The 12,226-nt window shown below is 34.1% G+C and overlaps 1 protein-coding gene across 1 annotated transcript in view; it reads left to right on the top strand.

Annotated features, from left to right (window-relative positions):
- The first annotated feature begins 345 nt into the window (after positions 1 to 345).
- The window catches only part of LOC148955103 (cathepsin S-like), a 42,477-nt gene continuing 30,596 nt past the window's right edge, over positions 346 to 12,226 (top strand). Inside the window, 1 exon segment of the mRNA XM_089106131.1 lies at positions 346 to 366. Coding sequence (XP_088962257.1) covers positions 346 to 366 — 21 coding nt within the window.

The following is a 12,226-nucleotide window of genomic DNA, read 5'->3' as shown; positions in this document are numbered from 1 at the left end:
CAACTGAAATAAAGTTCTACAATAACTTAAACCGAATAGAAATTACTGTAAATGAGTAAATAAAAACCAAAAGAAAATAGAATAAATAACCGCAATAAACATAAAGATAAAAGTTACTGCCGTAGACAAATAACTAAATCCCAAAACGAATAGAAGTCAAAATGAATAATCAAGTCAAACCTTATACAAACAGAAATTGCCACGGGCAGGAATAGGGCTACTTCCCCTAAAGCTTCTAAGGGCTATCGTGTCATTTGTGCTTTACTTAAAACGATTTGTATTTGTAGCAGTGTCTTTTCTGCTTGTTAGAACATAAACAAAAGTGCGGCCATAACATAATACAATATGGCTAATGATGGTTTACAAGTAAGAGTAGTGTTACTCCTCCTTCGTCTCAAATCACCTGAGTGGCATAAGTGTTGTTTGCATTTTACTGAGAACAATACGTAGGCTATTTGGAATCGTCTAGTTTTCACTTGTCAGAATATTAACAAAAAAACATCATCTTAATAATCAAGGCGACTGAAAATAACTGATTAAAGCAAATTGATTGTTTAGTTTATATTGATATTAATCCCTGGAAATCTCGTCAATTTTTGAATTTTCAATGTTATAATTATATGTAAAACAAATCTTATCTATAGTAATGTAAAGAGTATTCAATTGTAACTCACTTAATCTTATCACTTTTATATATATTAAAAAAACAAGTTTTTTCAACTGAAGGTAAGCAGCGACATTAAAACATAAAAAGAACAGTAATTAAAAATTATTTTATATAAATTTCAGACTTAATAAGAGCATAAATTTCTGCATATTGAGAAGTTACATCCACAAAGACTTAAAACTATAAAATATATGGCTTTTAATTTTTTCTTCCCTGCCCAGCATTTCTTTTCTCCCTTCTGTTCTTTTATTCCTCATTTCCTAAGTTTTTGTTGATATTTTTTTTGGTTAATTAATTTATTTTGTTATTATTATTATTATGACTATGACGAGATGTTTTGTTTTGTGTGTGTCCCATTATTTACACACCCAACCTTACGAGCTCTGCTCTCTATTGGGGGTGAATGTTTTTCTGTATCTTTATGTATATTAAACAGATATTTAAAAAAAAAAAATCAGAAAAGTTATCACATAATTAGACATGGTGCTGAAGAATACCTTAAAAATTTCATGACGGAGGCTCCGCTGTATTGACTTGCAAATCAAAATTCTCATAGAGATATTTCTTGCGGATCCCGCAAAAATGGGTTCTCTGGTATCCAGGGGCGGTACTCTTTGGGACCTGAATTCGGGATAGCAGCTAGCTACTCCCGGTATCGAAAGAAATCCAGTAAATTGGATGTCAGTTTTGATACCTTTTAAACAGGATCCCGAGGGTTTAATTTTTTCCAACATTTTTGTCAGTTAGAGCAACAACATATACATTGAAACACACTTAAATATTTACCTCTTGTGGCTTTAAATTTCTTGCTCTTGGAAGGGAGGGGGAGGTATTACATAAGCATATACTTGGTTTCTGTTTCATATTTATTTCTGACTTATGCTTTCCTAGAAAAACGGTTTTAGTAAGTAATGATCCCGTTAGTACCGACCGAAAGTACTATAAACATTACTTTATTTATCCTCCATAACATCCAAATTAGCAAACGGAATACTGGATCTTAAACACCTTCAAACATCTTGAAAAACAAAATGGAAAAGTTTCTATCCCGACTTCATATTTATCAAAATGTGTGTTTTTTTAATTTTTGCTTGACCGACTATTATTTGTCTTTGGAAACCCTGTAGTTTTCTATTTAATTATTTCTTGGAAACAAAGAAACATAGCTTATATTCTTCATTAATTACCAAGGGATGCCTAGCAATACCAATAACCTGCAAGAACCCCCATTGTTTCAAAAAAAATTAATGAAGAAATTCCCCAAAAGAAGCTTTTCAAAAAAAGCAAAATGTTACATTAAACCAAAGATGAGCAGAAAAAAAAAATCAAATTTTTTATGCGCACAACTAACATAAAGTGATATGGATAAATAAATGAAACTCAAAAGGAACAGAAATTATAATAAATAACCAAGTGAAACTCAAAACGAGCAGAAACTACCAAAAAGAAGAGCAATTATAACATATCCTGCAAGGTTTTAAGGTTTATTTCGAGCTATGTTTTTAATTCTCATAACATAAAAAAAAAAAAATACTGTTACAATTTGCAATCTAGCGATCCTTTTTCAAGCGATCAGAATTCTCTGGCTCGTTTGTTCTAGGTTAAATTTGTGTGTCTTTTAAGCTTTTCGAGCGTTCAAGAATCCTGAAGAGAAGGTATATGAATCCAACGGTTCAGAAAACGAAGAAGGTCAGAAACGTCGTTCCTATAAATAAAATTTAAGTCAACCAAGTTTGATTTTTAGAAATCCAACACAACAGCCGAAATGTTATATATTTTAACACAATTTTAGGTTGAATATTGAACTAAATCTGCTATGATCTGTTTACTTACAATTCCCCAGAGGACAATCAAAAATTGAGTGGTGAGGAAACTTTGGGTCGAAACAAATTATAAATTTTTGTTTTTATACTTTAACGAATTTTTAGTTAATGTAGTCCCACATAGAATAAATCTGCTTTTCTGAAACTATTTAACTACTTTTTATATAAACCTATGCTGAAATCCAGAGTTGCAGGCCTGCCAAGCATATCAAACAGTTCGTGGTAACGAACTGTAAGTAAGGAGCGACCCGGCTCAATGGTAACCGAAACTCTAGAAAACGGGTTTTTGATGCCAATAGATGTATCAAAAGAATCAGATTTCAATGCTGATTTCAAATATATAATTTTCATCAAGTTTAGATCTACCCATCAAAAGTTACGTGCCTGAGAAAATTTGGCTGATTTTCAAAAAAAGGGGGAAAGACCCCCTAAAAAATATAGAACCTTAATGAAAATCACACTATCATATTCAGCGTATCAGAGAACCCTACTGTAGAGGTTTCAAGCTCCTATCAACAAAAATGTGGAATTTTCCATTTTTTGCCAGAAGAAAGCTCCCGGTTGGTGTTTTATTTTTTGGTTTGTTTGTTTTTTTTTTTTTTTTTTTTTCCCCAGGGGTGATAGTTTAGACCCAGTAGTCCAACAATAACATTGGAGGGCGAATTGGAACGGAAATTAAAATTCATAGTTCCCTTTTTAATTGACCAAAAAAAATGGAGGGCAACTAGGCCCCCTCCCACGCTTATTTTTTTACCAAAGTCACCCGATCAAAATTTTGAGATAGGCATTTTGTTCAGCATGGTCGAAAATATGATAAATATGTCTTTTGGGATGACTTAATCCCCCGAAGTACCCAGAGGGAGGGCTAAAAGATATGAACTTTACCCAATGTTAACATATAGTATTGGTTATTCGGAAGTATACAGAAGTTTTCATGAGGTTTTTTTTCTGCTAGTGGGAGGGAAGGGTGGGTCGGGGGTTATGTTGGAGGATCTGTTCATGTAGGAAGTTTTCATGGGGGAAGGGAAATCGCCATGAAGGGGGCACCGGACTTCCAAGCATTATTTATTGGTTATTGGGAAGTATACAACCATTTTCAGGAAGGATTTTTTCTGGAGGGGGCGCTAGAGGAGGGAGTTACTCTGGAGAATGTTTCCGTGGAGGATGTTTCTTTGGGGTAAGGGACATTTCTATGAAGGGGGCGCCGGATTTCCAAGCATTATTTAAAAAACGATCAGAAATTAAATAAAAAAAACCAAGTTTTTTCAACTGAAATGTAAGAAGGAATATTAGAACTTAAAACGAACAGAAATTATAACGTATGTGAGGGGGTTCTCCTCCAAGTCAATACCTCGCTTTTTAAGCTACAGTTTTTTTTTAGTGCTTTCAAAAGAGCTATCTATTCTAATTAAACGGCCTTTGTGATTCAGGGGTTTGTGAATCAAATTTTTTTTTAACTTTTAACGTAATGAGCTTGGTATTGACTAAGGGCAGAACCCCCTCATATACGTAATAAAATATACGTAATAAAAAAAAACAATAAAAAAACAAGCGATACGGCTCAATAGTAATCGAAACTTTTAAAAACGGAATTTTGATGTCAATAAATGTATCAAAAGAATGTGTTTATAATGCTGATTCTAAATATATAAATTTTATTAAGTTTAGTATTACTCATCAAAGGCAACAAGCCTGAGGAAATTTACTCGATTTTTTAAAGAGGGGGAAACATCCCCTACAAGTGGAAGAATTTTAATGAAAATCACAACGTCAGATTCAGCGTATCAGAAAACCCTATTACATAGGTTTCAAGCTCATATCTGCAAAAATCTGCAACTTTGAATTTTTGCCAGAAGAAAAATATACGAATATAGAAGTTAGTTACGTAAGTTAATTTGTAAAGACATTCATTTAGCAAAAGAAAAGTAAAATTTTTATGCAAATAAAAGCTGCATTAACTAAAAAACGATCAGAAATTAAATAAAAAAAACAAGTTTTTTAAACTGAAAGTAAGGAGCGACATTAAAACTTAAAACGCACAGAAATTATTCCGTACCTGAAAGGGGCTGTCCCCTCCTCAACGCCTCGCTCTTTATTCCGTATATGAAAGGGGCTGTCCCCTCCTCAACGCCTCGCTCTTTACGCTAAAGTTTTTTATTGTTTTAAAAAAAAAATTGTGAGACAGTCAAACTTTAGCGTAAAGAGCGAGGCGTTGAGGTGGGGACAGCCCCTTTCATATACGGAATAAAGAGCGAGGCGGTGAGGAGGGGACAGCCCCTTTCATGTACGGAATAATTTTTGTTCGTTTTAAGTTTTAATGTCGCTCCTTACTTTCAGTTTAAAAAACTTGTTTTTTTTATTTAATAATATAGTAAAGCCTACATTATGCGTACATTTGCAGTATACTTAAACCATCGGTGTACTCGAGTTCTCGAAAGAATGAATTTCCCAATTAGGTATATATATATATATATATATATATATATATATATATATATATATATATATATATATATATATATATATATATATATATATATATATAATAATTTATTTATTACCCACTATAAAAAAGAAGCGGAGTACATCAAGAACAAAAAAAAAAAATAAATAAAGCAAACTCGCACAATTAACAATTATTTACAAAAAAAGATGGAAATTATGGTGCGCAAGTAAGACTTGCAGATAACGACAGCTTTCCCGCAAGCACAGTCACTTTTTCCCGTAAATCAGGGAGGCCGAATCGCGATATTAGATGCCGGTTCCGGAACCACGGAAGGAGGCACAAAAGGTACCGAGAAAACTTAAAATAATAAGTCCGGATAGATTTCAGATCTTTAGGCTTCAGAATTGGAAGAAAACCAGATAAAAAAAGAATAGAATGATCGCAAAATGAATATATATATATGCATATTGCCTTTTTATGTCATCGTGTCCCGGTATATTGGAATGTGTCCTTTAGACATAAAATGTGTCCATATGGTAGCCCTGAATATGCTATAGAAAACAACCATCGGTGGGGGTTCCTCCTGCTAACTAAACAGTTAAAACCGCCCACTGAACTACAGCGGGCCATTATTAAAATTTCCAAAGCACGCTCTGCTTTATGCGTCACTTTATCGAACTAACGCAGTACAAATAAATAAGTATTACTTTGTTTATTGATAATAGTTGCAGCTAAAAATAAATGTATCTGTATTTTCTCGCCAAAAGTTTTATATGTATTATAGCAATTTCAGTTTATTAGAACATGGAAAGCGTTTTGTTTATCATTTATATGTTCTATTTTAGTTTGAACATCCAAAACAAGTGAGCTTCTTTAGCAAACAAGCTATTGATTTTTTTTTAGTGTATCTACTTGCACGTATTCCTTACCGTTGAGATTTGTATCTGTTTTTGGTGTTTTATGTGTGTGTGTTCTTTACATTATTTTTTTTTGTAATGTAATGTTCACCGATGACATAAGTATCTCATTCTGAGGTTTCAGTTCATCCTGATTATTCATAATATCTGTCACAGTTAGAGAATATTCCTAACTTAGTACTTTGATCGCTGCTAACGATCATTTAATGGTCTTTAAGATAAGATTTATTTTACAATTGAAGAATTCTATATCATCCGTTTTCTTATTTGATACTATTCAGAGACCGCCTATTTTTGATTATTTGCATGAGACAATCATGAAAACCAGGTAATCAGTTCGGTAGGTATTTTAAATTAACCCTAGCTCTTTTATGATAAAGTTAAAAATTATTTTAAATTATATGAATCATGTATTAAACATATTAAATATTATTGCAAAAATTATGTTTAAATTTCGTCAGTAAAATTAAGTTAAATTTTGTTAGGAAATGTTAAGGTTTAGGGCACACAAAAAACTTATGGAACTTAAGTTAGTAAGAAATGAGGATATATTTAAGCTATGTCCGTAAATTGTATTGAAACATTTGATAAAAAAAAATCCAGCTGCATAAAAATAGAACTGGCATCTGAATTTGTAAACTATAGTCAATGGTTAGTCTCAAAGTGATTGAGACTACCTGTATCTTGACTAAGATACAATGAGAGGAATTGACTAACTATGCCATAGAAAATTTGAAAAACAATGCAAAAATAACAAAATAGTATATTTCATTAATAGCACAAAAAAAAACTATTTCAATCTTGAACGATTAATTTTAACCACTGATTATTGCTCGAACAAAAGATTTTACATCTTTCGGTAATGTGTCGTATTTTGTTCCTTCTATTACTATGTAAGCATGTTTGGACAATGGAGAATCCTGTAAAATGTTCTAGTGAATATATTATATTGATGAGGATTTTCTCCCCTTATAATCTTCCCTGAGGAATCTTTCTCATTTGCGTTTGATTTACCTCTATTGCTACCAACAACTCACTGCAGCACCAAGCTGCATACGTTGTGTTGATACCAACACAACGCATGCTCCTCCTTCATCCCAAGCCACTGAAAGCCTCCCTCTAGCATCCTGCTAAGAAGTTCCCATTTCTCTTAAATCTTTCCTTACGACATCAACCCACCCCTTTCGGAGACAACCTGCTTTTCGTTTGGCCAAAGACAGTTGGCCGAAAAGGACAATCCTCGGCAATCTGTCATCCTTCATCCGCAAAACGTGTCCTTGCCATCTCATCCTTTGTGTCGTTATAACTCTAGATAGTTGGATTGAACCACATTTTTCGTAAGCTTATCATTTCAGATGGAGTCAGTTAGTTAGGTACCCAAAGCAATTGCTCTGGAAAACATTTAGTAGCTCATCCTCCATTATTCAGAGTACCCACGCTTCAGAACCACATTTGACCACTGTCATCACTGCAGCTTCCAATATTCTAATCTTGGTTAGCAAACTTATCTTCACATTCTTCAGAATTTTTTTCAACTGTAAAAAAAAATACCCTGGGCCATGGCTATTCTTTTTTTTTTAGCTTCTTCACACCCACCACTTTTACATAATAGTACTATCTAGGTATTTGAAGCAGGTCACTTGATCGATCTTATAGTTATACCCAACATCACCTCTTCACCTTCACTTATTTCTAGTCTTAACGACTCAGTCTTCTTGACATTATATTGGAACCTATTCTTGCACCCTGAACTCACAAAACCTCTAAAAATTCGTTCATTTTGCTAATATTTCAATCTAGGTTGCTTAAGTCACCAGTATAATTTAAGTCTAGGAGGGCTTTACTTCCCCATTTGATTAACTTAATCGCTGCAATTTTGTGCTCGCACATAACACTAAAAACTTTAATGTGTTTATCTAGCATCAAACCGTTCGTGGTAACGAATTGTAAGTAAGGAGCAACCAGGCTCAATAGTAACCGAAACTCTAAAAAACGGAATTTTGATACTAATAGATATATCAGAAGAATCAGATTTTTATGTTGATTTCAAATATGCAAATTTCATCAAGTTTAGTCTTGCCCATCAAAAGTTACACACCTGAGAAAATTTACCTTATTTTCGAAAAAAGGGGGAAACAACCCCTAAAAGTCCTAGAACTTTAATGACAATCACACCATCAAATTCAACGTATCAGAAAACTCCACTAGAGAACTTTTAAGCTCCTATCTGTAAAAATGTGGAATTTTGTATTTTTTGCCAGAAGGAAGATCACGGATGCGTGTTTATTTTTTTTTTTGTTTTTTTTTTTTTCTTTTACCCAGGGGTGATCATATCGTCCCAGTGGTCCTAGAATATAGCAGGAGGGCTCATTCAAACGGAAAATAAAATTTCTAGTGTCCTTTTTAAGTGACAAAAAATAGAGGGCAACTAGGCTTCCTCCCACGCTCGTTTGTTTCCCAAAGTCACCAAATCAAATTTTTAGATAGCCATTTTGTTCACCATGGTCGAAAAACACTATAACTATGTCTTTGAGGATGACTTAATCCCCCACAGTCCCCGGGGGAAGGACTGCAATTTATGAACTTTGCCCAATGTTTATATATAGTATTGGTCATTGAGAAGTATACAGAAGTATTCAGGGGGAATTCCTTCTAGTAGTTGTAGGGTGGGTGGATCGGGGGTTACGCGGGAAGATCTTTCCATGGAGCAAGTTTTCATGGGGGAGGGGACATTGCTATGAAGGGGGCACCAGATTTCCCAGCATTATTTAAAAAACGATCAGAAATTAGAGAAAAAAACAATTTTTTCAACTAAAAGTAAGGAGCATCATCAAAACTTAAAACGAACAGAAAGTATTATGCATATGATTGGGTTCGCCCCCTAGTCATTACCTCGTTCTTTACGATACATTTTTTTTGTACTTCAATCAGAGCTATTTACTCTAATTAACGGCCTTTGTGATTAAGGTGTCATTCTTAAAGAATTGGAACCAAATTTGAACTTTAGCGTAAAGAGTGAGGTATTGACTAGGGGGTGAATCCCCTAATATACGTAATAAAAATATACGAATATAGAAGTTCGTTACGTAAGTTAATTCGTAAGTTACGTCAGAACAAAATTTCGAGAAAGCCATTTAGCCAAAAAATAAGTAAAATTAACATGCAAATTTCGTTTTATTATTCATGTGCGGCGGGCCAAAATCAAAGCTTCATTAATTCAAAAACGTTAAGAAATTAGATAAAAAAACAAGTTTTTTTTAAAACTGAAAGTAAGGAGCGACATTAAAGCTTAAAACGAACAGAAATTATTCCATATATGAAAGGAGCTGTCCCCTCCTCAACGCCTCGCTCTTTAAAGTTTGACTCTGTCTCACAACTTTATTTTTTAAAATAATAAAAAAATTTAGCGTAAAAAGTGAGGCGTCGAGGAGGGGACAGCCCCTTTCACATATAGAATAATTTCTGTTCGTTTTAAGTTTTAATGTCGCTCCTTGCTTTCAGTTAGAAAAAACTTTTTTTTTTATTTAATACTTTACAAAGGTCGGTCCTTTACTAAGCTCTTTTATCAGTTGAATCAAACGGTTGTTCATAATCTACAAAACTGAAGACTGAAGACGCTTGTTGACTCAGGCACTTTTCAATTATTAATCTAAAAGTGAAAATTCGGTCAATGCAACCTCTGCCTTTCATAAAACATAAATGTTGTCTTCTTAAAACTTTGTCGGCAGCATCTCTAAGTCTAAAAAGTTTCATCACGATAAGTAATTTGCTCCCTCCAGAAGCCAAGCTAGTGCTTCTATAATTGTCACACTCACTCGTATCACCTTTATTATGGAGGAGTTTAATTAGTTTTCCTACAATCGTTAGGTGTTTCCCCCTTCTCAAAAATCATATTCATAATCTTCAGTAAGTGATCTCTAACATAACAGCCACCATATTTAAGCAATTCATTTACCACACCTCTGTTGTTAAAAAAGTATCTTTTTGATTGCTACTCATATCTTGGTGTTCAACTCAGCGTGTTTACTTTTACATATCTCTCCCAATTCTAGTTGAGAAAAAGTATCTTCATTCGAATCGCTTTGAAATTTGCTAATAAATGGTTCTATTTTTTTACTTGGAATGTCTCAAAAAGGTATATATCAGAAACGAAGCTATAGTTTGGCCTATAGTAAAGGGCATAGGGCTTGAATGTTTTATTATTATTTAATTTTCCTCCAGAAGCACCTCATATACATCTGTTCTTGTTCCTTTTTTAAGAGTCAAGAGTGTTCGGAGGGCAACATGACCCCCACCTCTTTTCCCCAAATGCACTTGATCGGAATTTTGAGATAATCACTATGTTTAAAATAGTCGAAAAATCATATAAAATACCTCCAGGGTTGACAGGACCCCCCAAAGCCCCGGGGTAACGATTATAATTTACGACCCAGAGGCACATACGATTTTTGAAGGGGTGAAGAGGTCGTATAAACTTTGTAGGAGGCTCATTTGATAGAAATTTAAAATGTTATAAGTAGAAAGGCATATTTAAATACGATTAGTGCAAGATCATTGATCTCCAATGAGCTAGATTACTGTGAGTACAAGATGACAGCTGTCAATCACCGGTTAGAAATATTGGGATAACAAGGTGACATAATCAGACAAGGAAAAGATGACAGCTGTCAGTCACCGGTTAGAAATATTGGGATAATAAGGTAACATCATCAGATAAGGAAATTTCACATCGTGAATATTCTTATCAGTGAGTTAGAAATACTAACGGGATATGATATCTGTTTGACACAATTTCTCCATGAGATATATTCATAAATTTGGAAGATTTCATGAGAAATTAAAATGCGTCTGTGCACAGTTTCCAGAACATAGGAAACGTTAGAGATTAATTGACATTTTAGTGGACTTCAAAGTAGAAACGAAAAAGGTAAGGCATCTCAGAGAATGCTAACTCTATTAAGAGATAAATATTATTTTTTATTTGGATGGTTCTCAAATGTGTTCTGTATTATACATAAGTACCATTTGAACAGTGTTGACAATATAAAATATGCTATAACATTATAGTTTACTAAAAGTTGATAATAATAGAGATGCAGATGCCAAGAAAGGAATTTTAATAAAGAAATTCAGAACAATCCATAGAAAACCTTAGAATTCAACTAGTGAGATGATTATGGATTTGAAGCATCAAGGACCAAAATCATCAATGACCCTAACCACTAAGGACCTCAGCCTCGAAAAGTCCCCTATTCCAACGTCCAAGGGCCCCCATCCCCAACTTTTGGGGCCCCTCCTCCCATTTTTAATTTTTTTTTGCGCGCTTAAGACACAGAAATTAACAAACAGAAGAGGTTTTTCAGCTAAAGCAGGGAACAAGTTTAAAACTTAAAATAAATATAATTATTCTCTCTATTTTTAAAAGCTTCTGGCTGTTTTATAAATTTTGCCCACAATTTTACCAAGGAAATTAAATCTCGTCCAGGCTTTTACCAAGGACATTAAATATCGTCCAGGCTTTTACCAACGACATTAAATTTACTCTAGGCTTTTACCAAGGACATTAAATCTCGTCCAGGCTTTTACCGAGGACATTAAATCTCGTCCAGACTTTTACCAAGGACATTAAATCGCGTCCAGGCTTTCACCGAGGACGTAAAATCTCGTCCAGGCTTTTATCAAGTACATTAAATCACGTCCAGGCTTTCACCAAGGACATTAAATCGCGTCCAGACTTTTACCAAGGTCATTAAATCTCGTCCAGGCTTTCACCAAGGACATTAAATCGCGTCCAGACTTTTACCAAGGACATTAGATCTCTACCAGACTTGTACCAAGGACATTAAATCTCGTCCAGGCTTTTACCAAGGACATTAAACCTCGACCAGACTTTTACCAATGTCATTAAGTCTCGTCCAGGCTTTCACCAAGGACATTAAATCTCGACCAGTCTTTTACCAAGGACATTAAATCTCGTCCAGGCTTTTACCAAGGACATTAAATCTTGTCCAGGCTTTTACCAAGGACATTAAAATCTCGTCCAGGCTTTTACCAAGAACATTAAATCTCGACCAGACTTTTACCAAGGACATTAAATCTCGTCCAGGTTTTTACCAAGGACATTAAGTCTCGTCCAGGCATTGACCAAGGTCATTAAATCTCGTTCAGGCTTTTACCAAGGACATTAAATCTCGTCCAGGCGTTTACTAAGGACATTAAATCTCGTCCAGACTTTTACCAATGACATTCAATCTCGTCCAGACTTTTACCAAGGGCAATAAATCTCTTCCAGGCTTTTACCAAGGACATTGAATCTATTACTTTAATAATTAGGTACATTTTTTTATATTTTTTTTAATAAAGTTGGTTTTTA

This window comes from Artemia sp. Qi Xiang Cuo, chromosome 2, assembly GCF_049724085.1.
Source record: "Artemia sp. Qi Xiang Cuo chromosome 2, ASM4972408v1, whole genome shotgun sequence".
Taxonomy (NCBI): domain Eukaryota; kingdom Metazoa; phylum Arthropoda; class Branchiopoda; order Anostraca; family Artemiidae; genus Artemia; species Artemia sp. Qi Xiang Cuo.
The sequence above is the reverse complement of the archived record's forward strand: the minus strand, read 5'-3'. Positions and strand labels throughout refer to the sequence as shown.